Genomic DNA, 27,729 nt, shown 5'->3' with positions numbered 1-27,729 from the left:
AAGGGAGTGATTTACCTCACCTTTGCAAGGTTGCAGTTGACTTCCCCATGTATGTTCAGCTTAGAGCAGCGTGTCTGGCTCCATACCCCAGGGAGCACCCAGCCCCGCCCGGTGCTGCTAGCAAGGCGATCTGAAGCTGCAGGGGAGGGGCTTTGGCGGCTGCTGCCAGACCCACCCCCTCACGGAGCATGCAACCCTCCCCAGAGCTGCCGGCGCTGTGATCTGAGGCTGCAGGGGAGGGGTGGAGCCAGGGAGGGGCTTTGGCTGCTGGAGAGGCCCCAATCCAAGCAGCTCAGTCCAAGCCTACCCCGCTGTCAGCTGTTTTTCGGTCTTTAAATAGCCATCCGGGGGGAAATCCCGGACATTTTTAGATGTTTACAAATTCCCCCTGGACGGCTATTTAAAAACCAAAAAGCTGGATGTGTCCGGAGAAATCCGGACGTACGGTAACCCTACTTCCTACTATGTACATTGGTCAGGGAAAATGTGCTTTTACATACCCATAGCTCATATATTCACAAAGAAATAATCTTAATGGATATCAAATTATGCTTTGAGAACATGGTTGGAAACCCTAGAAGCAAAACATTTGCTGTTGGATAGGAGAATTTTTTGACTGATTCCTGTATGTTGGTTGGGTTTTTGTTAGTTGAGAGGAGGCTGCATGTTGGGGTTGGGGGAAAGGGCCTTATTTTTTTCTTTCTTTTAAGTTAACTCAGAATTATGTTTAACTAGTAGAGCTGTGGAGACAAGTTTAATATCCAGTTCCTTTAGACTGTTGTAGCCAAAACTTGATATTGATGATTTATATCTAATAGCCCAATCTCTTAAACATGTGCTTAAATCCCATTGGCTTCAACAGGTGTTTAAAGTTAAGCATGTGTTTTGCTGAATGAGAGCTTCAAAGGGTATGTCTACAATGCAATTAAACCCATGACTGGCCCGTGCCAGGTGACTCGGACTTGTGGAGCTCAGGATAAGGGGCTGTTTAATTGCAGAGTAGATAGTTGGGCTCGGGCTGCAGCTCAGGCTCTAAGACCCTGCACTCTCTCGAGGGTGCCAGAGCTAGGGCTGCAGTCTGAATGTCTACAGAGCAACTTTTCAGCCCATGAGACTGAGTCAGCTGACTGAGGCCAGCCATGGGTTTTTATCCCCATGTAGATGTACCCCTCAAGTAAGGATGGTCTCGTGATTATGGCATCAGACTGACTCAGAATCATCTGGGTTCTCTTTCCAGCTCTGCCACAAACTTCCTTTGTAACTTTGGGCAAGTCACTTTATCCTGCAGTGCCTCAATTGCCAGCCTGTAAAATGGGGATAATTTTCTCTACTTCCAAGGGGTTAAAGGATTAATTCTTTAATATTCATGAGGGGCCCAGGTACTGCAGGGATGAGATCCACAGGAAAGACTAAAAATAAAGGTTGTGAACAATTGTGTTGCAGTTCTCTGGAGCAGTGTGTTGGGTGAGCAGCACTCTAATCTAGAGTGTGCTCATGCAAGTGAGAGTGATGGAAATTGTTCTTCTCCTCTTTGCTTTTTTTTTCTTTTTTAAGTTACAGCACCCTGCCCCCCCCAGCTCCCCAGAATTCAGGCACAATTCCTCCATGGTATAAGCTGGAGTTATCTTGAAGATGCAGCATGTACTCCTCTCTGCAACTGGTCAGCTCTGTCAGAGTGTTGGAGGGCAAGGCCATGACCAGACCCTTCTCCACAGTCTTTGAGGCTATTGCTGATGCTTCTGCCAATAGTGTTTCTGAAGTCTTTGCACTCAGAAAGGCACATAAAACTCACTGTGCCTGGCCCCTAAATGGGTGTGCAAAGGAGTCTGTCTTTTATCTACTCATGCAGGATCAGATGCAATCATGTCTTTGATCTTTATGCACCTTTTGCATCTGGGCTCCTTAACAAGTGTCAATTGGTATAAAAATGCAAGTGTTCTTTAGTAAAAGTCCACAAATAAGTAAAATGCATTTTTGTTTCTAGAGTATGGCAAGGCCACTACCACTGAGCCCGGGAAATAAGCTGACACCAAAATACTCATGCATTGGCATGATGACAGAATTGTGATAGCTTGGCAAAGCAGGACTACGACTCCCATCAGCCCCTTCCCCACTGCATTTCCCTTACCCTGGCCTGGTAAAGGGGAAGGTCCTGAACCGAGAAGTGGCCAGGGTCTCTTTGAAGACAGTGGCTGTATGGCAAGTGAGGAGCTGCAGGGAAGGTGAAGCAGCAGCTGCATGGCAAGCTGGAGGCTGGAAAGAAGCTGGAGACAGGAAGGGATGCAGAGCTATGTCTGGAACAGGCTCTGAGTGACCGACATTACAGTTGCATGCAGGTCAGTGTGAGACATGGGGAAGCTGCAGCACCTATTGAGTTCTGGGAGCCAGTGCAGAGACCGTAAAGAGAGAGACTAACTGAGTCTGGCTTGGAAACCTACAAGCTCCTGTTTGAATAGTGACTGGACTGGAGAGGGCACCTAGAGAACCAGATGTCCCGATTTTATAGGGACAGTCCTGATTTTTTGGGTCTGTCTTATAGGCTCCTATTACCCCCCACCCCCTGTCCTGATTTTTCCCATTTCCTGTCTGGTCACCCTAAGGGCACCTCAGGCACTAGCCCTGAAGAACCTGACTCTTGATTGGCATGTCCCCAGGGGCCAAACATTTACCGCTATCACTCACTGTGAACTGTAAGTGTTTAAGCCTCTGTATCTAGGCTATTCCTAACTTTTCCCTTTCCTACCAGCCCTAGTAAAATAACCTTTTCCTTTATCCTTGTATCTGAGTGGTTATTAGGTTCTAGTCCTGGTGGATCCCAAAGACCTAGCTACTGAAGCATCTAGAGTGCTTGCCTCTGAGTTGTGGTGCAACTGAAAAGCTACTGGCACCCTAACGGTTTGGTGATTCTGGCACAGAGGAGCAGCAATAATTAGAGTGTTCCCAAGGATTAGATCATGGTGGAGAAGTGGAGAGATGATTGTGGATGATTTTGCTGCCATTTTTACCCTGCCATTTGCTCCATCTACGCCTCCTGTCTAATTGTTCCCTTTGTATCCTTCTCATAGGCCCATCATCATGCTTTCTTTTATGGTGCTCCTTACACCTCTTGAATATTCCAAATAACCATTGCTCTTCATTCCACTCCCTCCTTAAAATGTGCTTCTTCATCCAAGCATTTCAGTGATTATCTGTCAGAAACAAATGTCTTAGGATAATTAAATACAAAACCTACCCACCAACATTTTGAACCTTCATCTGACTGACTGGTGTCTCATTGGGGCCTATTACAGTTGGCTGAAATTTTTTCTGTTGAAACTGGTTTTTGATTAAACAAATTGTGTAGGAAAAAAATCTTTTTTGCAGAAAACTTCCCTTTTTTTCTATGGACACACCAAAATTGAAATATTTCTGATGAAAACAGAAATTTTTGGGGTCTGGTCATTTTTCATATTCAAATTTCCACCAAAAATGAAACACTTTTTGACCTGCTCTAGTCTATATTGCATTGCAGACTTCTCTACAGCTAGTTCCTGATATAGCAGCAAAGAGAATTCCCTATACCTCTACATCATATCTGGAGGAGCTAAGCTGGCAAGATATGCAGTCATAGCAGCCTAGAGAGAGGGCAGATGACCAATGGCAGTGGAAAGGTGAAACCCATCCTCTATTAGAGATTGGCAAATTAGGATGTGACACTGCACCCCATATTCTTTATCGTGATATTCTGATATGATTATGGCATAATTATGATGCATTTTGTACAAGATATGTCTTGTCACACGTCTATGGAAAAGTTACTGAATATGGTATCCTATTTGTATGCATGTATCACTTTTGTATCTGAAGTTATGAATATTGACTATGTATCTGTATTTTACATGTAGTCACACTTGAGTGACATCCACTAGGCAAGATGTTTCCAATCTAAATAGCTGGTTGTGAAGGGCCCATTCAGTGTAATGGGCCATTAATAGGATTCCGTGTCTTTCCGCGAGTGCCGTGACTTCTGCAGCAGCCAGTGTGGCAGACCCCAGGGCGGCCCAAGGGCTGCTCAGGTGGCCCCGGGGACAGCCACACCAGCTGCTAATTCATATCCTATCTTTCTAGTATCTAAGGCTTAGTTTGTGGTTTAGTTTATTTACTAGGTAATCTGCTTTGATCTGTTTGTTTGCTATCACTTTATAATCACTTAAAATCTATCTTGTATATGTTTTAATCTAACTCGGTGTGATGTTGACTGAAGTGTCTGGGGAAAATCTCAGCTTGGTTTAACAGAAGTCTATTGTGCATATCCCTCTCCACATTGAGAGAAGGGTGGACATATTAATGAGCTTACACTGTATGGATTGCTGTGCAGTGCAAGATGGTATAATTTTGGGTTTATACTCCAGAGTGGGGGTGCATGCCTGGGAAGCTGAGAAACTGGCTGGTGTCTGCTGTTGGCACTCAGGTAGCCCAGTTGCATCCGAAGAAGTGGGCTGTAGTCCACGAAAGCTTATGCTCTAATAAATTTGTTAGTCTCTAAGGTGCCACAAGTACTCCTGTTCTTTCAGTTTGGGTGAGTTGCACCACCTACTGTTGTGTTGGGTGATAACAGGGCTTGGATGAGGCTGGCTGTGTCTCCAACACAGTTGTGTGTCTTAGAGAGGCACAACAGTTCCCAGAGCTCCCAAACTGCACCCCAGGGGTGACAACCTGTCACATAGTGCCATTTGGTCAGATCAAAAGCCCTAATAAACAGTAGGTCTTCTTTCCCCTCTCTCATTCTGCTAGTGAAACTCCTTCCTCCTTACCCCCTGCTATGTTCCTTCTAGGCAACTCTGAAACAGTTTTGGATGGAAGAATTAAGATATTTCAATTAACTAACAGAAACGGATAGCTATATTTAAAAACTCCAACAAAATGAGTTGCTACAGCTGCCACCTTCTTTAAAGACCAGACCAGTCTACATATGAATCTATAACTAGACTGACCACCTTTACTAGCGGTACCTCCTTAATTCAACATCCTAGAAAACAATAAAAACAAATGTTTGTTTCATTGATATACTGTCAAAAATACAACAATTCACCCCTCTCTCATAATGTATGTGATAAAATTCACAACTCATAACTTCATAACTCCAGTGGGACCAACTACAGACCTGACATTCTATCTTTTTGCATTCTTTGAAAGCAGGAAGTCTAGCAGGTTGGAACACTAAAGGAATTGCAGTAAAAGAATGAGATTAGACCCCATTTAATTTTGAAAATTCATTGTATTTTAGTTTTTCTATTTCTTTTACTATGTATTACAAAACTACTGGCCCAACCTTGCCATCATATCTGGTCCAATCCCAGTGACTTTAGTGCAGTTGCACCACAAGTTGGTGAGGGCAGTCTGGTGCTTTAATAAAAGGGTACAAAAGGATGAAGACTTGCGCAAGTACAGGCTGAAATTCACCCCTGTGCAGGGCCAGTACAAGACCTATTCACCACTTAAATTCTAAATAGGGCTTAAATTGGGCTTTGCATTGCATAGACTTTGGGCTAGATCTGTTCACAAGTGTGAATTTTACCCAAACTAAGGTGAGGACCAAATGCATAGCTGAGCAAACTCTGCAATAAATAAATCTACAAACACCCATTCAAATTTGAAAATGATTTGTTTTAGCCATGCTTACATGAACATTTGAATGACTGAAGTTTTCTTTTAAAACTTTTTTCTATTGTAATTATTTCAGAGATATCATGTACATAGGTTATTGAAAACAAAAGAAAAGCCTTATCAGTCTAAGCAAGAATGGCACTATACCTGCATAATAGCACAAATGCTTGTGGAAAGTGATTTCAGTGTCTCATGACAGAATATTCAGGGTAATAGCATTTTTAATTTGCACATCTGACTAGTCTTGCTAGAAGTCCCCATGCACTCCTCCAGTCAGGAAAAATACCACATGACTTATCTTAACAAACATTACGAAGAAGCACAGCTCTAATTTTGAATATCCTGGATCAAATATTTGCATCTTTGTTTTCAGTTGGGCTATAGAGACAAAAATAACAAATGTGGTGAATTTGAATTCTGTACATGGCTATTTCATAAAAGAAAAAGGGATAAATTAATCGGATAACTTCTATAAACTATTTGTTATATTGTAGCCAGATATATTATTTTGTTTCAGAATATATTATGAGCATAAAAATTCATGTGGTACAATGTACATGCAATTTAACATTCAGCACTTATGCATACAATCATAAACAATTTATGTGTATTCAGAGAAAAAGCTACAATGGTCCAACAATAGCTGTCCACTAGGATTCAGCCATTCCCAGTATTTAAAATAAACACAGGAACAAAAAGTATATTGCTGTAAGATTCACCAAGTACACCGCTACCTCCATATAACATGACCCGATATAACATGAATTCGGATATAACACGGTAAAGCAGTGCTCCGGCTGGGGGGGGGGGGGCGCACGCAGGGCTGTACACTCCGGTGGATCAAAGCAAGTTGAATATAATTTGGTTTCACCTATAACGCAGTATGATTTTTTTTTGGCTCCCAAGGACAGCGTTATATCGAGGTAGAGGTGTATCCTGGCAAAATTCCCCATACTTTTGTAACCCTCCTCTATACAAAGGTGTGATCAATACAACTTTTTTTTCTTTTCTGGATTAGATTATACATTTAGGACCATCATGGTAACAGTTGAGGTGCTAATCACACTCCTTGCTCAGTTATTCTCAGCTATGATTGGCATATACCATGGTGAAAAGGTTCATCCATTTTTCTGCACCATCCTGATGCTGTTATCAGGGTGAAGCCTGGCATCCTGTCCTGATGATAGCAATGCACTTCTGGGAACTGAAGCAAAGACATACACTGGATTTGTACATCCTAAAGTATTGTATGCTGCTCTAGATGCAAATGGAGAATGGGAATTCTCATTGTTTTATTTGAATGAGGCAAAAATATTACACAACTTTGTTTTAAAAGTACTCCAAATTCCATGAGTGAATACATGAATGGAATAGGGATGTCTCTCATTCTCATATAAAGGGTACATTAGCATCTCACAGATAAATTAGAATTACTGAGCACTCGCTGTCATCAAAGAATTTTAAAAAATGTGCTGGAAAAAATACTGTGTAAAACATGCTGTGAAATGTTCAAGGTTCAAATGGTTTTCTGGAAAAGTGACATAAGTTCCATATAAGAACAGCTATCTTAACATTAGATGTAATGCTTGTTGGCTTATTGGAAGGTGTGTTGGAAAGACAGATGTGTAAATATTTCCATTTTATAATTTTTCCTATGAAGGCTGACTCATAGTGGAGTCTTTTTACTGTGTAAGAGGGTGTAGATTTTGACCACTCAGTAGCTAGTATGTTGCCTCTAGTTTGTTTTTAGAATTCTGTGATGTTCTGTAAGTTTCTGTATTATGTCATGTTCATGTTGTACTTTTATTTATATATAATAAAAAATATGGTTTATATGATGCTTATGTACACTTAGGACAATGGACGCGATTTTGTTGGCTTTGCCATTTTGAATATGGCCAAACAACTGTTTGGACTCCGTATTGTAAGCCCTTTTTTATCAAACTTTCGTGCCCTTTTTCCCTAAAGGCGGGAAAGGCAGGGAAAATGCCAGTCTCACGCACTAGGGTTTTCGCGTGCTAGAGTCTATATAAGGCTGTCGCATCCAGCATTGAATGCTGTCCGCCACAGAGGCAGCCTGTAAACCAGTTATATGCATGCGCGCCGAGAGTCCACATCCGCCCTAGACACTCACCTGCAGATCATTGAGGAGTATCCTAGGCTGTTCCACTTGCTCCATCAGGTTCCGTGTTCCTCCTACTAGACACCATCTTCAGCAGTGGAAGGTCCGGAACCTAACGGCCGCTGCAATAACCTGGGTCGAGACCAGCTGTCTGTTGTCCAATCGTGACATCACTCTGCAAGTATAAAACAGACTTTAGTACAGATATCCCTTGCTTATTTAGGATTGTACAGGAACCAGGTTTCAAGCCCAACTGGTTCAAAACCACTGAGTCATTTTACTGTTCTCTGTTTATCCCCTGGGTTCCCAGTTGTGTTTGTTTCCCTAAATAAAATCATTTTGTGTTTTTTACCTTCAATCTGGGTCCAGTTGTCACTAATCTGGGAGGCGTGCAGGCAGCGAGGATTTTTAACAGGTGATAGATATTGCATCTGAGTCGGAGCACCACTCTCTGATCTATTAGTTTTAACACCCTTTACCCGTTGCCCCCTGTGTCGGCGGGCCTGCTTACAACTATTGTATTGAGAAACTCCAGTGCCTCCATGCTTTGGAGTAGGAACCTGAAATTTGGCAGGGACATCACCCTGGTGTCAAGGCTGAGCCTTTTGCTGTTGCTGTAGAAAACTATCTAATTTTGCCCAAGTTATAAGCCTTTGAAAAATTTCAGTTTGCATCTGATCCGTAGAGGCATCTTAGAGTTTGGCAACTAAATTCTTCAAAAAGAACAGGAGTACTTGTGGCACCTTAGAGACTAACAAATTTATTAGAGCATAAGCTTTCGTGGACTACAGCCCACTTCTTCGGATGCTGTAGTCCACGAAAGCTTATGCTCTAATAAATTTGTTAGTCTCTAAGGTGCCACAAGTACTGCTGTTCTTTTTGCGGATACAGACTAACACGGCTGCTACTCTAAATTCTTCAGATTCCATCTGCACAGCAGCTGTGAAGGGATGACAAATTCTCTGTGTGACTGGATTGTGTGTGCACCATTCCCAAAGAACTAAGCATGCTCCAGGCCCAGGCTTGCAGGAGCTAAGCAGGATTTTTCCTACAATGGCTCCTCCCAGCTTCCACGGGCCAATGTGGTGCCATACATGGAAACAGAAAGCAGGGAGACTGTAGCCAGGCATTGTGAAAGATGAAGCTGGCTGAAATACACAGGGGTGAGGTGCCTGGCCTGAAGGGGAAGAGGGAAGTGTGGAAGGAGTAGATTGGGCAAGGATCCTGGGTGTGTGGGGAGACACAGGAAGACTGAGGCAGGGAGCCAGTGGGATAGATACAAGGTGGAGTGGGCAAGAAGACCACTCAAAATGTTACATATTCTGAAAAATCAGGTCCTAGGCATTTCAGACCAGGCACCTAAAATTAGTGAATACTTTAGACCTTTATCTCTGTGTGATTTTAGCTCCCCATCTCTAAAATGGGTACAGTACCACCCCATCTCACAGGGGCATTGTGGAAACATTCATTAATGTCTGTGAAGCACTCAGATGCTATAGTAATAAGCACCACAGAAAAGCCACTTAGGAAATCGGTAATTCTGTATTCAGAGTATTTGTTGTTTGTTTGTTTGTTTTCAATTACACATTGCAAGCTTGTATATAATTGGCTTTTCACTATCACCTCGAGTTCTTTCTCAGCATTATTGGTTTCCCAGTTTCTTTCTCTCCCATTTGCCTATCTGTGTTTTGAGTTACTTCCCCACCAAGATCTACTAATCTGCATTTTTCCAAGATGAGTCTCATTTTGTTATATCCAGTCTCTGTAGGTCCCTTTCTATTACACTGTCCATACTGGGATTTTTTTTAAAAGCTGACATTGTTCTTTTTAAATACTGAGTTGAAAAACACTTGGCTATTGACAAGATTTGAGATGACAGATGAGAAAGGAGAAAAAACGCTGGGAATTCAGTTATATCCATGTACATAAACTAAAATGACTGTAGATGTTCTAAGCCTTCAGACATGCATGCGTGATAGTTCTTCAGACATCTCTTAGGACAGAACTGGGCTCAGTATTTCTCAGCATGGAGTGATCTAAATCACCAATTTTAATCATGCTTTAGATCAGGAAGAAAACTTTTATTTAAATTGATTTTAATTTTGTTTGGTATTTATACTTATTTCCCTAAAGAACTCATTGGTTAATAACTATTAAAATATGTTGGTTTGCACCTAAATGTAGCCTCTACACTAAAACTGGAACTACTTTTTACTAACTATACACTATATATCTATTTAAGCAATCAGCGGTTCTCAAACTGTGGGTTGGGACCCCATTTTAATGGGGTCACCAGGGTTGGCATTAGACTTGCTGGGGTCCAGGGCCAAAGCCCGAGGGCTTCAGCCCAGGATGGCAGGGCTTAGGTTACAGGCCCCCCATCTGGGGCTAAGGCCCTTGGGCTTTGGTCCCCCTGCCCAGGGTGACGGGACTGAGCTGGGCCAGGCTTCAGTCCCCCCTCTTGGGGTTGTGTAGTAATTTTTGTCAGAAGGGGGTCACAGTGAAATGAAGTTTGAGAACCACTTAACATACACTTATTCTGATTTTTAAGTTTTACATTTTTATTATCTTAAACAATATTTTAAAAATATAGTTAAATAAAGCTACTTTAAATGGCTGGGTAGGAAAAAAAGTTTATCAAACCATGTTTTGCATTTAAAACTAAGGGAGTATTATCTGTAGTTAGGGAATTGAATTGATTGTTTGTTGTCACCATATCCTTCAAGATTTTAGAACTAATAGATCTCATTCTCTCCTATTTCATTATTATTAATGGATTGGAAGAGGAAAGCAAGATTTCCTGCTTTTTCAACACCCAGTTTCTCAACTTTGAATTAACTAGTCATTGAACTGAACTAGTTGAATGAACTGAATGAGTTATTTGAAATATTCTCTTCACCTGCAGAAGAGGCTACTGCTGCAAAATCTGGTTTACCACTTCAACGAACACCAATTCTAGGTGCTTAGCTAATAACGTCCACCAGTTACGCAGTCTGACTTTCTTTAAAACTTTAGCAACCAACATATACTGTTTGAATGTTTTAAATTTAAATTATTTTAATAACTTATAGTGAGTTTGAGACTTAATAGAGGTTCTCATAATTTCAAACTTAATTTTTAAAAGGTTTCTTTTTAAAAGAAAAATGTTTTAATCTACATTAAAGAAATCAAATGTAAATGTAAAAAAAATATTTTTTTATTTAAAAACATCACTGTTTATCCACTCTAATACATGTTGAAACAAACATACAGTGAAATCATGGAAAGTACAGGTTGACTAAGATAGAGCAATCAGTTAGACATTATATACAGGTTCAGATATGCATATATTCCTTTGTCCAACCAAATGCTAAGAGCTAAAAGCTGATCCCATTGAAGTAAGTGAGGGTCTTGCTGTTAGATTTTGTGACACTAGATATGCCACACATTTTTTACGGATCACCAGATTAAGTAAAAACATGTTACAAATAACATTTTATATTCTGTAGTTAAAGAACAAGTTAAAACTGTCAATACTGTTATGAGTGACCATAATGCTATAACTAAAACCTTATGTCTGTTCTTTGAGTTTGTTCTTATTTGTTTCTGTGGAATACTTTATTAAATGGTGTAATAGGTACTCCAAAGTATCTGAGGCCTGGTCTACACTACGAGTTTAGGTCGACTTTAGCAGCGTTAAATCGAATTAAGCATGGACACGTTCACACGACTAAGCCCTTTCTTTCGACTTAAAGGGCCCTTTAAACCGGTTTCTTAACACCACCTCCGATGAGGGGATTAGCGATAAAATCGGCCTTAACAGGTCGGAATTGGGGTAGTGTGGACGGAATTCGACGTTATTGGCCTCCGGGAGGTATCCCACAGTGCATCATTGTGACCGCTCTGGACAGCACTCTCAACTCAGATGCACTGACCAGGTAGACAGGAAAAGCCCCGCAAACGTTTGAATTTCGTTTCCTGTTTGCCCAGCGTGGAGAGCACAGGTGACCACGCAGAGTTCATCAGCACAGGTAACCGTGATGGAGTCCCAGGATCACAAAAGAGCTCCAGCATGGACCGAACGGGAGGTATGGGATCTGCTCGCCATATGGGGAGATGAATCAGTGCTAGCTGAACTCTGTAGCAGTAAAAGAAATGGCAAAATATTAGAAAAGGTCTCCAAGGCCATGAAGGACAGAGGCCATAACAGGGACGCACAGCAGTGCCGCGTGAAAATTAAGGAGCTACGGCAAGCCTACCACAAAGCTAGAGAAGCAAACGGAAGGTCCAGGGCAGAGCCGCAAACTTGCCACTTCTACGCGGAGCTGCATGCCATTCTAGGGGGTGCAGCCACCACTACCCCAACCGTGTGCTATGACTCCCTCACTGGAGAAACACACAGGGAAGAGGGTTCGGGGAACAAGGAAGATGAGGATGGAGGTAATGTAGGTAGCTCACAGCAGCAAGGAAACAGAGAAACCGGTTTCCCCAACAGCCAGGATATGTTTGTCACCCTGGACCTGGAACCAGTAACCCCCGAACTCACCCAAGACCCTGAGGGCACACGGGACCTCTGGTGAGTGTACCTTTGTAAATATTACACATGGTTTAAAAGCAAGCGTGTTTAATGATTAATTTGCCCTGGCAATCGCGGCCAGTACAGCTACTGGAAAAGTCTGTTAACGTGTATGGGGATGGAGCGGAAATCCTCCAGGGACATCTCCAGAAAGCTCTCCTTCATGTATTCCGAAAGCCTTTGCAAAAGGTTTCTGGGGAGGGCTGCCTTATCCCGTCCGCCATGGTAGGACACTTTACCACGCCAGGCCAGTAGCACGTAGTCTAGAATCATTGCATAACAAAGCATTGTAGCGTATGGTCCCAGTGTTTGCTGGCATGCAGACAACATCCATTCCTTATCGCTCTTTGTTATCCTCAGGAGAGTGATATTCACAGTCACCTGGTTGAAATGGGGTGATTTTATTAAGGGGACATTCAGAGGTGCCCGTTCCTGCTCTGCTGAACAGAAATGTTCCCCACTGTTAGCCACGCGATGGGGGGAGGGGTGAAGTGATCATCCCAGAGAATTGGGTGTGGGGGGAGGGAAGGGGGGTTAGTTGGGTTTGTGCTGCATGTTAACCCGGAAACCGCAGCCCCTCCTTTTACATTGCAAACCCATTTTAAATGGCCAACCCAATTCATCCTTGATATGGGAAATGAGGGCGCTGCTGTTTGAAACCATTCCCACATGTTAAGAAGGTTAAAAAAGCCAAAAGACTGTGGCTTACCATGGCTGCCTGCAAGCCGAAATCTGTTGCCTGGCACTGCGTGAGTGATCTCTCACACGAAACCGGCAGGTCCTCACTGTAAGAGAAAAAATGCGACCTTGTAATGAAAGAGTGTACCCATTGTTCTCTAAAATGTGTCTTTTTTTAACCACCTCTCCCTTCTCCTCCACCAGCTGCAAATGTTTCTCCTTCACAGAGGCTAGTGAACATTAGAAAGAGAAAACGGAGGACGCGGGACGATATGTTCACGGAGCTCCAGATGTCCTCCCACGCTGATAGAGCACAGCAGAATGCGTGGAGGCAGTCAATGTCAGACATCAGGAAAGCACAATATGAACGAGAGGAGAGGTGGCGGGCTGAATCGCGGGATGAACAGAGCAAGTTGCGGGCTGAAGATGATAGGTGGCGTCAGCTTGCAGACAGAAGGCAAGAGTTGATGCTCCGGCTGCTGGAGCATCAAACTGATATGCTCCAGCGTATGGTTGAGCTGCAGAAAAGGCAGCAGGAGCAGAGACCACCGCTACAGCCCCTGTGTAACCAACAGCCCTCCTCCCCAAGTTCCATAGCCTCCTCACCCAGACGCCCAAGAACACGGTGGGGGGCCTCCGGCCACCCAGTCACTCCACCCCAGATGATTGCCCGAGCATCAGAAGGCTGGCCTTCAATAAGTGTTAAAGTTTTAAAGTTGTAAACTGCAGTGTGTCCTTTTCCTTCCCTCCTCCCCCACCCATCCCAAGCTACCTTGGCAATTATCCCCCTAGTTGTGTGATGAATTAATAAAGAATGCATGAATGTGAAATAACAATGACTTTATTGCCTCTGCAAGCAGTGCTCGAAGTGGGTAGGGGAGGGTGGGGTGGTTGGTTTACAGGGAAGTAGAGTGAACCGGGTGGGGACGGGGCGGAGGGTTCATCAAGGAGAAACAAACAGAAGTTTCACACTGTAGCCTGGCCAGTCACAAAACTCGTTTTCAAAGCTTCTCTGATGCGCACCGCGCCCTGCTGTGCTCCTTTAACCGCCCTGGTGTCTGGCTGCGTGTAATCAGCGGCCAGGCGATTTGCCTCAACCTCCCTCCCCGCCATAAATGTCTCCCCCTTACTCTCACAGATATTGTGGAGCGCACAGCAAGCAGCAATAACAATGGGGATATTCTTTTCGCTGAGGTCTGAGCGAGTCAGTAAGCTGCGCCAGCGCACTTTTAAACGTCCAAATGCACATTCCACCACCATTTGGCACTTGCTCAGCCTGTAGTTGAACAGGTCCTGACTCCTGTCCAGGCTGCCTGTGTACGGCTTCATGAGCCATGGCATTAAGGGGTAGGCTGGGTCCCCAAGGATCACGATAGGCATTTCAACATCCCCAACGGTTACTTTCTGGTCCGAGAAGAAAGTCCCTTCCTCCAGCTTTCGAAACAGAGCAGAGTGCCTGAAGACGCGAGCATCATGTACCTTTCCCGGCCATCCCACGTTGATGTTGGTGAAACGTCCCTTGTGATCCACCAGGGCTTGCAGCAGCATTGAAAAGTACCCCTTGCGGTTCATGTACTCGGTGGCTTGGTGCTCCGGTGCCAAGATAGGGATATGGGTTCCGTCTATGGCCCCACCACAGTTTGGGAATCCCATTTCAGCAAAACCATCCACTATGGCCTGCACGTTGCCCAGAGTCACTACCCTTGATATCACCAGGTCTTTCATTGCCCTGGCAACTTGGATCACAGCAGCCCCCACAGTAGATTTGCCCACTCCAAATTGATTCCCGACTGACCGGTAGCTGTCTGGCGTTGCAAGCTTCCACAGGGCTATCGCCACTCGCTTCTCAACTGTGAGGGCTGCTCTCATCCTGGTATTCTGGCGCTTCAGGGCAGGGGAAAGCAAGTCACAAAGTTCCATGAAAGTGCCCTTACGCATGCGAAAGTTTCGCAGCCACTGGGAATCGTCCCACACCTGCAGCACGATGCGGTCCCACCAGTCTGTGCTTGTTTCCCGGGCCCAGAATCGGCGTTCCACGGCATGAACCTGCCCCAGTAACACCATGATTTGCACATTGCTGGGGCCTGTACTTTGTGAGAGGTCTATGTCCATGTCAATTTCCTCATCACTCTCGTTGCCGCGCTGCAATCGCCTCCTCGGCTGGTCCGGGTTTCGCCTTGGCATGTCCTGGCTCTGCATATACTCCAGGACAATGCGCGTGGTGTTCATAGTGCTCATAATTGCCGCGGTGATCTGAGCGGGCTCCATGATCCCAGTGCTAGCTATGGCGCCTGGTCTGAAAAAAGGCGCGAAACTAGTATCTGACAGACCAGGGGAAGGAGGGAGGGAGGGCCGAGTGATGACATGGTGTACAGGTACAGGGAATTAAAATCAAGAAAGGTGGCTGTGCATCAGGGAGAAACACAAACAACTGTCACACAGAATGGTCCCCCCAAAGATTAAACTGAAGACCCTGGGTTTAGCAGGCCGTTGATTTCACGGAGGGAGGGGAAGCAAATGAATACAGAACAAATCTATTTTTTACATCTTAAGCTGGCAGCCGAGGGTGCAGCATGACTGATAGCCACTGCAGTATGACAAGGATGGATATCAATCGTAATATGCCATCTTCTACCAAAAGGCAAGGGGCTGCTGCTGTGTAGCAATGCAGCCCCACGTCTTTCAGCCCCACGTCTGCCAGAACCCAGGTCACCCTCGGCCTCTTCTGGGTGCTTAGCAGACAATACTGGGCGATTGTCAGAAAATAGCATACTACGACTGATAGCCATCATCATCGAGACAGTTGCATGTCTACCCAGGTGCCCATGATTGACAGCCACTGCAGTACGATGACAATGGTTACCAGTCGTAATATACCATCTTCTACCAAAAGGCAAGGGGCTGGTGCCCCACGGCTACCAGTCATGCTGCACCGTCTCCCGCCAAAAGGCAGTTAGCTGCTGCTGCTGTGTAGCAATGCAGTACCACGTCTGCCGGCACCCAGATGACATATGGTGACGATGAGCTGATGTGAGCGGGCTCCATGCTTGCCGTGGTAACCCAGGTAAAAAGGCGCGAATCTATTGTCTGCCGGTGCTCTGACGGAGGGGGAGGGGCCTGACGACATGTACCCAGAACCCCCCGCGACACTGTTTTGCATCATTCAGGCATTGGGATCTCAACCCAGAATTCCAATGGGCGGCGGAGACTGCGGGAATTGTGGGATAGCTACCCATAGTGCAATGCTCCGGAAGTCGACGCTAGCCTCGGTACTGTGGACGCAGTCCGCCGACTAGAGCACTTAGAGCATTTTATGTGGGACACACAATCGGCTGTATACAACCGATTTCTATAAAACCAGCTTCTATAAATTCGACCTAATTTCGTAGTGTAGACATACCCTGAGACATAGATTAATCGTCTAGCCACATTAACACTAACCATGTTGGTTTGAAACTTGATGAAATAACAGAAATAGTTAGACTGTCACATTAATTCCTTAAAACCAGTGGAAAGCCATAATTGCACCTAAGCACTATATTATTTTGATATACTTGCCAACCTTTTAAAGAGTAATAAATATATAATCTTCTTAATCAAAGAGACCAAGATAAAGCTGACATTTTTATGATGTAATTCTAGAGTACAAAATATGCCCTTTGTAGTTGAATCATAATTTCCAAATAAATTAACAGTGTACATTCCCAGTTATGTATTTGAGAAATTTGCAGAAGTGAAATAGTGGAACAGGAAGCCTACAAAGATCTAGAAATGACTAACCTAGCTAAAATCCGTTGGGTGTAATAATGATAACACAAACCACATAAAAATATTTACAGGTGGGAGAAATATCCTTTCTGACTGGAAAGTATTTGAATATTTTGAGCCTTTAGTTTAGGGAAACAATTTACCTGATTTATCTTGCCACAATAAAACCCACTATGCACACTGCAAGTTATCAAGACTTATTTAACGTCTATGACACCAGTAAGTTAAGACTTAATAAAGACTTAGAAGTGGTTTTCATTTCATATCCATTACTAGCAGTGTAGGCTGGATTCATTACTAGTCTTATCTGGTGCAGTCAGGTGAAAAATGGATGCGTTTTGAAAAAATTTACTTTCCAGTGCCAGTGAAACACCATCTTTATTTTGTTTCTTTAGTTCAGTATCTTCTGAAGTCCATTTTAAGGTTAATAAGTATGAGTTGTTCAAACCATTACACTGAAGTAAAATATTTTTCTTTAAAACAAACAAGTTTTTAGAACCTACAGCATTAGAAGACTCCTTCATATCAATAGCAAATATCTAAAGTTGCTAACTGAAGTTCCACAATTTTCAAAATTGTTCCAGAATTTAAAGATTTTTTTGTTTTGTTTTTGTTTTTTTGAGAGACAGATCTGTAAGATTTCAATCCAGAGAGGGGATGAGCACTTTCTGTTAAGAACTGAAAACCCATAACTCGCCGTGAAGTCAGCAGGAGTGGAGGACACTCATTCAGAACTTGAGAAGAGTCAACACTTTTCCCAACGGGGCTCTTTGTTAAGCACTTCCTGCAGCTGTATTTGAACATAGCCTTGACCAATCCAGACAGTCATATATGACAATTCCATGGTTTGTAGACCACTTCTTTGTCTTTTCTGGTGATGTGGCAGTGCTTGGGGGGAGCAAAGCCTGAAAGAAAAATATGTATGATTTCATTCTTTCCTTTGTTTTCATGTCACATTTTAGAGCAACAAAGACAAGGCACATTGACCTAGATCCAAAAAGGGACCTGGGGGCCTAACTCCAACATCTGAAATCTTCACTGATATCTTCAACTCTCTCTGCTCAACTGTCCCCTAGTCCTGTAGATGCCTATGTTTCAGCTGGTGAGCATGCACAAGACCATCTAAGTCCTGATACCACTGAGCTGCTCAGCACTCTAGCTCACACATTCTCAAATTCAGCATTCCCTCACCTGCAGGACCAGACCCAGCAGGTGGTTTCTGAGCATGATTAACCTGCATAAAAGACAGCCAGATTGTTTTGGGGCTGGGTGGTGGTGATAGGGGTGTCCGTCCACCCATCCAGTTACCCAGTAGTTATGGTATTCATCATCTCTGCTCCAATGATTATTGAAGTCAGTGAGAATCAGAGGCTCTAAAGAGCCCCAAAGAATCTGTGGTACAGTATTTGTTTAGTCTGCAATGGACACAGTGTAGAAATAAACTCAGACACTTCAAACATTAATACAGTCCTCACAGAACAGAGGCACGCTGAGTTAACAAATGTTTTACCATGATCAAATTAATAAACAACTCCGATAACTGATGCATCGTTCGGTTTTTTGTTTCTACTAAATGAACAGTACGCTTAAAAAACAACTTTTTTTCAAAAGCTGCTTTCTATAAAGGAAAAATAAATTGGAAAATAAGAACATATAAGAATGGCCGTACTGGGTGAGACCAAAGGTCCATCTAGCCCAGTATCCTGTCTACCAACAGTGGCCAATGCCAGGTGCCCCAGAGGGAATGGACCAACAGGCAATGATCAAGTGATCTCTCTCCTGCCATCCATCTCCATCCTCTGACAAACAGAGGCTAGGGACACCATTCCTTACCCATCCTGGCTAATAGCCATTAATGGACTTAACCACCATGAATTTATCCAGTTCTCTTTTAAACGCTGTTATAGTCAATACTTTTGTGCTGACAAAAAATCATAAACAATTTATACATTAAACTTGATTTGACTATATTAGCTAATGTCCCATAGCTAGACCCTGCTGCTAACACCATTGACACTTGACATGAAGTATTTTTAAATGAGCATTATAATATACCTTAATATTTTGGAACAATATAAGAATTTATGAACCAAGTCACAGTGAATACAGGAATAAGAGCCATTTAGAAGTAATAACTTAAGGCCAGGTCTTTCAAACACTTACTCACATGAATATGCCACTGAAGTCAATGGGACTACTAATGTACCTAAACACTGGTTATATAACTGCATCTTCCCAAGACCAGGACCTAATACTTGCAGCTCTCAGCTTATAAAATAGGCTTTAATACTCAGCATTGTGTGTGTCGGTTTGTACTACTGCTGAGGGTTTGTGTCTCTGCAATCGTTGCCCTAACAGCATCTTTGAATCTCTGTGAAAACTGCTAGCTATGTTTATACATAATGATCGCCTGTCCCTAAAAATTCTTCATTCACTGTGGCAACAATTCACATAGTAGTTTCATATCTTCCAAGAACAAAACTCAAAAATCATTTATCACTTACATTTTTCTTCAGCCCCAAACACCTTAACTAATAATTCTCCCTTCCATACCACAAACAGAGTTAGCAATACATAGAGTCAATTAACAGTCAGAAAGAAACTTAATCCAAAGGTTGATATAAAATGAGGGGAGAACAGTGGTCTTGGGCTCCTCCTCCCCCCTGGAAAATTCTGAAATGCAGGTACAATTTAGAAGGTTTTAATGGTCCCAATGAGAGCCCTAAACACTTAATGGACTCTGCCAGTGCAGGGAAGAACCACCTGTAGCCAGACGCCCTTCCCCCGCCCCAACCCCTTTGCTCTTTTGAGTGCAGTCTGCAGAGTTTTCTGTTATGCTGTTACAAAGCCACAAGCAGCAGAAGCTCCCCACTGATGTTAGATGCTTGCTTAAAGCTGCATTGCTCTATATGATCAATTGTACTCATGCTTATGAATACGTAATCAATTAATGTAAGGAATGAGTGAGATAGTGTGAGTGAGTGACAGCTAATGGCAAAACAAAGAAGCAAATATCGCCTTTTATGGAACCATGGTATTATCTTGGTGAAGGTATAAATTTCAAGATGGGCAGCCAGGTTGGGTACCGAGAAGCAAATTTAACAGTGTGCCCTCCAGCGGATCCGAAGGGACTTCAGGGGCTCTTGTTGCCCCGCGGCCAATCTGTGGGCAGCTGTTGCCTGACAAGCCTCAGCCACCTACAAAATCAAAACCAACATCCGCGCCTGACAGCATGAATGAGTTGTGTGTGTGAGTATAATTGCGCAAATAAGGGAAGCAAAGAATCAAGCCTCAGTGCTGATCTAGTTCACCCTTTGTTTGTGGTTATTTCTTGGCTGGTTCCAAGAACAGGCATCAGAACCAGGGCCAGTGCATGGAAGTTTTGCGTGCTAGGTGAAATTTCCACCTTGTGCCCCCCCCCAGCCCTGCAGCAGCTCCCCACCCCCCTCCACCCTGAGGCGCCCCCCCCCCCGCGGCAGCTCCTCCCCTGCCCTGAGGTGCCCCCCCCGTGGCAGCTCTCCCCCCCCCCGGACCGGGGAGCTGTGCGGCAGCTCCCTCCCCCCGCCCTGAGACACCCCCCCACAGCAGCTCCCCACCCCCCGGCCCGGGGATTCGTGCGGCAGCTCTGACCCAGGGGTTCCCCTGGGCTGCCGGTGGTGCGCTGACCCAAGGGAACCCCTGGGCTGCCTGCCGGCGGCTCAGACGCCCTCTCCCTCCCAGCGCAGTGGCCGCTCTTAAAAAAAAAAAAAATTGGGGGCGCAGCATTTTGGCACCCCCAAATCTTGGCACCCTAGGCAACCGCCTAGTTGGCCTAAATGGTAGCACCGGCCCTGATCAGACCCAAAACAATTAATAAGATTTGCTTAAATCTAAATTTAATATTAAGGGGCTCCTTGTGCCTTTTGAGTTTGGAACCTTTAAGGAGAGACTGACCACTCTTGATTTATCATTTCAGATTCAACATGCAACTTTAAATGCATACACAAATAGGCCTTTCCACTGCCTTCTCATGTGGACTCCACTTACTCTTCCATCCCTGATATGTGGGAAGCTGACATGCTATCATTCTCCATCTCCCTCCCTGCCACATGCAGTCCCTCACCCCACTCAAATTCTCCATTCCTGCCTTACTTATAGCCTTCTGTTTCCCTATTTTGTCCCGGATATCTTCTTCTTGGTCTCCTACCCCATACATTCTCATTCCTTGTGCCCTTTTTATTTTGCACTCCCTCAGTTTCCTTCTGCACACCACATTCCCGTGTCCACCCCATCTCTCTCTCTGTCCTACATTCCCTATAGCCCCAAATCTCTCCTATGCCCCATACTCCTGTCACCCAAAGTCCTTCTCCAGACCCGAAGAAGAGCTATGTGTAGTTCAAAAGCTTTTCTCTTTCACCAACAAAGCCGGTACAATAAAAGATATAACCTGACCCACCTTGTCTCTCCAGCTCCTCACTTTTCTGCACCTCAAAAATCTCCTTCCTGTCCCTCACATTCCCCTAGATTCCTGCAGTCTCCTACCTACCTTACATGTTTCCATTCACTTCAAAATCTACCCCCCCACCTACAACACTTCTCTGTCTCTTTACAGTTCCTAGCACAGCATAAGCAGTGGCATCTTCCCTGAGGACATCCCAGCTTTAGTCCCCCTTGAAACCATTGGAGACCGCAGCCCAAGTTACTAGTAGCAGCCTCGCTTTACAGCAATGCTCGGTGTCTTGAATTAAGGCAGTCTCTGATGTCAGTACCACTGAAGGTAATGGCAAAATTTATATTTGATAACAAAACTCGGGAGATGGTGAGAAACCAGACTTGTGATTAAATTATAATTACTGGCAACTCTGTACTCTAAATCAAGGACTAGCACAAGCACTTTTGAGCAGTGTATAAATAATGTAATCTGATAAATCTTGTAAAAATTCTTACCTTTTTCTTTTTTTTTTTTTTTGGTTTTGGACATACAAATAAAACCTCATTAGTTTTACCACAATCAGTCATCCAAACCCTTTTAACATCCCACTTATTTCCCTGATGCCCACAAAAAAAAGTATAAAAATAGCAGCTACCTGTAATTCTGGGCTTACCATTGCATCCCATCGCCTCAGAATCTATCTTTCAGTACTTGATCCTGCAAGCACTTAGGCATTTTAGTAGCTTTACTCATGAGCTCCACTGAAGTTGATGGGCTTATTCACAATAACAAGCCTTATGGTCAGTAACAAGTGTTTGAAAGATTGGGCCCTTAGATTGCAAAATTGTTGGGGGCAGAGACCATCTTTGAGTTATACAAGGGAAAACACACTGTCAAGTTTAAACAAAAAAATGAAGCATCATAGTAACAGCAAAGTTCAGGCTAGTACATTTTCAGGACAACTTTGCAAAGATAAAACAGTTTTAATATGTTATGACTAACTTCATCTGTCTGGATGATGGGGATGACAATAATGCCTGGAGAAGAACCCAAACTGAGTGTAGCAGCTGGAAGCCCAAACTGAGTATTGCTGGATGCTGTCATATTTGCAGTGGTCCACTCCAACCAACCACATTAGAAATCTGCTTCAAGCCAGAGCTGTTTAAATACCCAGCTCCTTGTTTTGATGATCCAATGGAGCGTGGGTGTGATGTGGAGCAGAGAAGAGGAAAAGTAGGGATGGTTGTTTGTGACTGCATAAAATATAAATACATGTAGGGTGACCAGATGTCCCGATTTTATAGGGACAGTCCCCATATTTGGAGCTTTGTCTTATATAGGCACCTATTATCCCCCACCCCCCACCCCATCCTGATTTTTCACACTTTCTATCCGGTCACCCTATGTTCATGAACTAATTTGAATATAGTAGGCATAGAGGAAATTAAAATGTATAGGGCGATTTAGCACTCAGCCTACTGGATTATCACCAAAAGGGTTCTCCCACAGAGTTAACATGGGCCTAGCCTCAGAGCAGCAGTTCTCAGCCTGCAGCCCACATGTGGCCCAATTAGCACACAGCCAAGGCCCAGCTCAGCTGTGTGCTAAAGGCGATGGGGACCGGGGCCTGGGCTGCTGCCGGCTCCGCAGTAGGCTCTGGGGTCCAGGCAGCTGGCTGGCACCCCACAGGCTCAGGGTCCGCGAAGGCTTTGTCACCAGCTCCGCACAGCGGGCTCCAGGCGGGGGGTATAGTGAAGGATTTTGCTCCGTGTAGGAATGTAGCACTTTGTACGGCAGGCTCATGGGGCCAGAGTGCTGCCCGGCTGGCTCCGGGCTGCCAGTGTAGTGGCATGCTCAGTACGACCGACCTAGGAAATTCTGCCAGGGAGAAATTTGTGCCACTACACCGGCGGGTCTATGATAAAGCCCACATGTCAAGGGAGGCGGTTGTGTGACCCAGGGGGCTCCCACGCAAGGCCGAGGAAAGCAGCAGCCCCGCCGCACAGCGCCTCTCCAAGTCCTTGGCGTGCGCCAGTAGCCGGCCCAGGTGTGGACGCCAGTAGCCGGCCCAGCTAAGCCCGTCCCGTCCCGCCCCCGGGGATCCGGGGCCCGGCCGGCGCGGGGTGGCGGGGGCTGAGGCTACACGCGGATCTGAGAGGAAGCGATTCTCCCCCAGCCGCTCACAGAGCAGCGCCTCGCGCCAGCACAGCCGTTGGGCCTAGAACAGCCATCGACACTTGTCCGCGACTGGTCGCAGTGCGGGGCGGGGCATTCCGCTGCCCCGCCCCTCCGAACACTCAGTGGCCAGAGCTCCAGAACGGCCGCTGCTCAACTCGCGCGCTCCCGGCTCCGGAGACAGGGAAGGTGGCGCGCGCGCTCTAGTCACGTGCTAAAGGGAGCGGGGCCTGTTCGTCACGTGACTGAGGGGACCAGGAGCTCGCGCCCCAGTACGGAAGGGAAGATGGCGGCGGAGAGGGAGCCCCCTCCGCTCGGGGAAGCCAGGCAGCCCGAGCTCGAGGAGCTGGAGGACGGCGAGGATTTGTTCACCAGCACTGTGTCCACGCTGGAGGTGAGAGGCGGGGCCCTGCTCCCGCGCGGCGCCCCTGTCACCCGGCCCCCGCCACCTTTTTCGTGCCCTGCGGGGCAGAGCCGCGGCCGTCGGGCCCCGCGCGCCCAGTAGCCAGAGAGCGCTGACCCGCCCGAATGTCCGGGCTCCAGCGTCCCCACACCGGCCTCCGCCGCGCTCCGGTGACTAGTGACAGGAAGCCCCGCCCCCAGCCTGCCCCGGTGCGTTGGCGTTCTCTGACCCCTTCCGAGCTACCTCCCCCGCTTCGGGTAACGGTCTCCCCCTTCCCTGCTGGGGTGTGCATCCCCTGAGCGGGGCGGTCACTTCTCTGGAGCTGTCATCCCCTACTAGAGCGCTCTCCCTCCAGTGTCCCGGGCTCCCTTTCCCAGGGAGCCTCCGCTGCGCTGCCGAGATAATCATGCTTTCACCTGAGAAATAGCTACCTGTCTCTTCTGCTTTCTTCCCCCATCTCTGTCTCCCTGCTGGAATAACATCTCATTTCCATTTATAATGTTGCCTACCCCAGATCTCACTTTTTGCATCTCCCCAACCCATGGTCTGAAAACATAACCCACTTCCTTCCAAGATAAAAATCCCTCTATCTTGCCTTGCTCAAGGAATCTATGTGATCACTCCTTAAAATGAGTTTGTTCCTTCCCTGTAACGCTGACATTGAGCAGCTCCTGGGAGCTCGTCACTGTCTGAAGATTCTCATTTTGATGCAGTTCAGTGTCATCTGCCTCTTTTTAGGGATGGATGGTACTTATGACTAGTTAGAGAGATGCATCCATGTGAGGGTTTTTGAAACCTACAATTACCATATTATTTTTTAGTAACTAGGTTTCTTAAAACTTTGTGCAGCTATTGAAAACTCTAGACCTGTCTTGCTTTTTGTAAGCAACCCATCTCCACCCCCCCATTAAATATAATTGAACATTATTTTTTTAAATAAGCAGTGTCTACATAGGTTAAAAAAAGTTTTATAAAGTGATAGCTTCCCTCTCCCCTGTAATTTGTCCTGATTTTTGTTTTCAGTATGCAAAACTGTAATGCACAACATGACATGTCCTGTTCATGCAGACATCTAGCTAATATGTGAAGTGTTCCTGTTTTTGTTGAAGGAAGCTTCCTGCCCCTGAACTTTACAGTAATGGGTCAGTGTGTTCAGTTCATATGTGGTCTATCTTTATCAGTGTTATCTTCCTGTAACAAAAATATAGTAAATTATGTTCTCAAACACATAATAAGGCACATAAATGTATTTTGAGGAGAATTCTCTCTTTACAAACAAAAGACTAAATACTAAAACTTTAAATATGCAGTTTGCAGGCAATTTTTTTCCCAGAAAAATAAATCTACAAAGCATACAGTAGTAGGCCCACTTGTGTACATATATAAAGTATTCAGTTTGTTTGACCAGATTGAAAAACTAATAGGGCTGTATATATTTTAGTACTTTCAGATGAACTGCATTAAAACACAAAAAGTAACTCTTTTACTTGCCTAGAATAAAGCTACAAACTTAGAGAGAGGTGTGATGGAATTTATGGTTAATCCATCTCCCTACAACAACAAACATCTTTTTGTGTTTAAAAGTCCAGTCTTAAATGGATACAGTTAACTTCAAAATCATATTTCTGTATGGAAAGCTTGGTACTTCCTATGGTACAAATAACACTACAGATTAACTGAAAAACCGACGAAAGTTCAGTTTGTTTCCATTGTGCATTGGACAGCACTCTGTGTACAGTGCGTTTGTTTCACTGTTTCTCTCTGTAGTTAATTGGAAGAAAGTGATTAATTGAAAAGAGCCTTATAAACATAAGTAGAGTAGAAGGAAAAACCCTCAATATTTTTTAAAAATCGATACTTTTTACTGTTTATCAAAAGAATTACTAACTCATTTGAATTGACTAATTTAAAAAAACAACAAGGAGTCCGGTGGCACCTTAAAGACTAGCAGATTTATTTGGGCATAAGCTTTCGTGGGTGAAAAACCTCTAAGTGAGGTTTCTTAAGGTGCCACCGGATTCCTTGTTGTTTTTGTGGATACAGACTAACACGGCTACCCCCTGGTAATTTAAAAAAGTGTCCTTTTGAGGTTTCAGCAGAGAGTATGAAGTTACTCCTAATAACATTTTCTAGGAATTCTGATTTTATACCTTTTATGTATGAGTAAACACTGTTCCTCTTATAACCTTCCAATCACACATACCTAATGTTCATATGTAAAATATTTTGATATGTCAGAAAAAGACAGTTCATTTACATGCAGCAGGTTTTTTGAGCGGAGAGGGTACATGTGTGGGATAATGGCTTCAGTTATAATTTTGACAAAGTTCACTTTTATATATAGTCTACAAAGTCCTGCCTAGTCTCAAACTAGATTGTAAACCCTTTAGGGAAGCAGCTCTGTCTCTTTTTCTGTATTCTAAGGTTCCTAACATACTTGTTTGCTGTAAAATAATAAATGGGTCACACTCTTGGCCTAACAACCTGATAACATTGCTTTACAGTAGGCTGCTGTATTAAGAGATTATGAAACTTGTGCTTTTAAATTCTGTGGCTCTAACAACTTTCATATTGTACCTGCTTTGGTAATATTTCTTAGATTCTTTAGGATGGAAGATGGTGGGTGGGAGGGCACAGTGCAGTCCAATGATAACTCCAAGGAAGGTGAAAACATCCTCTTTCTTCATCGCTAATTGATGGGGATGGGGGAGATCCCAACTACCTGAGTACTGACTATGGAGCCTACAGAGGTGGGGACTCCCGCTCTTGTTTTGGCTCCTAGATGTCTGTTGCACTTGAAGCTTATCTCTTCACTCCTCCTCAGGCTGATCACAGGAGAGTCTTCCCACTTTTTATTTTTTCATCCCTTCCCTTTGTTTCTGGCTGGAAGAAGAGTTAACAAGAATTTCTTTCTGCTGATTTTTTTTTTTTTTTTTTTTTTTTGGTTAAAATTTGCTTTTCCCTCTCTTAGCATAGTCTATTGTTTCCCCTCACCTTTTGCATTTTGTTGCCATTCACATATCACAAGATCATGCCCTTCATTTTCTATTTTCTGTTTGGTGGAAGTAAAACCAAGAGAGTGAATGAAAACTCTTTATCAGATATTATGCTTCAAATTTAGATTTAGAATGTTTTATAACATCTATGTATTTATTTAGTTTTACCCTGCAAAACAAACATTGTTAACTTAAATATGTTTGCTCCAGTTAATAATATAAACCTTAGACAAAGTGTAACACAAGACCATCACACTTAAAGAAAATTAAATGTAAGTAGTGTGAAAACTACTAGCTCAGGAAACTTTGCCTTACCCATATTACACCTCGTATAAACAGCAATATTGACATGTAAAAATTCACTGTACAGACTTCAATCAACCTTTATTGTCCCTCTACCCACTTTCAGTTTTTCTGTGTATATCACTGTATATTGCAGTATATAAAGCATATTAAGAACATAAGAACGGCCATACTGGGTCAGACCAAAAGTCCATCTAGCCAAGTATCCTGTCTTCTGACAGTGGCCAATGCCAGGTGCCCCAGAGGGAATGAGCAGAACAGGTAATCATCAAGTGATCCATCCCCTGTCACCCATTCCCAGCTTCTGGAAAACAGAGGCTAGGGACACCATCCCTGCCAATCCTGGTGATAGCCTCTTGATGGACCTATCCTCCATGAATTTATCTAGTTCTTTTTGAATCCTATTGTAGTCTTGGCCTTCACTACATCCTCTGGCAAGGAGTTCCACTGTGCATTGTGTGAAAAAATACTTCTTTTGTTTGTTTTAAACCAGCTGCCTATTAATTTCATTTGGTGTCCTCTAGTTCTTGTGTTATGAGAAGGAATAAATAACACTTCCTTATTTACTTTCTCCACATCAGCCATGATTTTATAGACCTCTATCATATCCCCCCTAGTTGTCTTTTTTTCTAAGCTGAAAAGTCCCAGACTTATTAATCTCTCCTCATATGG

At 44.2% G+C, this 27,729-nt stretch overlaps 1 protein-coding gene across 2 annotated transcripts in view; it reads left to right on the top strand.

Annotated features, from left to right (window-relative positions):
- Positions 1 to 23,590: 23,590 nt before the first annotated feature.
- Positions 23,591 to 27,729, top strand: part of SNX2 (sorting nexin 2) — a 57,215-nt gene continuing 53,076 nt past the window's right edge. Inside the window, exon 1 of one of the 2 annotated variants that reach the window (XM_054032208.1) lies at positions 23,591 to 23,749. In XM_054032208.1, the coding sequence (XP_053888183.1) occupies positions 23,642 to 23,749 (108 nt within the window). In that variant the 5' untranslated portion in view covers positions 23,591 to 23,641. The remainder of the gene's footprint in view (positions 23,750 to 27,729) is intronic. The other variant, XM_054032205.1, reaches the window with a different exon arrangement.

The sequence above is a fragment of the Malaclemys terrapin genome, chromosome 6 (assembly GCF_027887155.1).
Source record: "Malaclemys terrapin pileata isolate rMalTer1 chromosome 6, rMalTer1.hap1, whole genome shotgun sequence".
Taxonomy (NCBI): domain Eukaryota; kingdom Metazoa; phylum Chordata; order Testudines; family Emydidae; genus Malaclemys; species Malaclemys terrapin.
The sequence above is the reverse complement of the archived record's forward strand: the minus strand, read 5'-3'. Positions and strand labels throughout refer to the sequence as shown.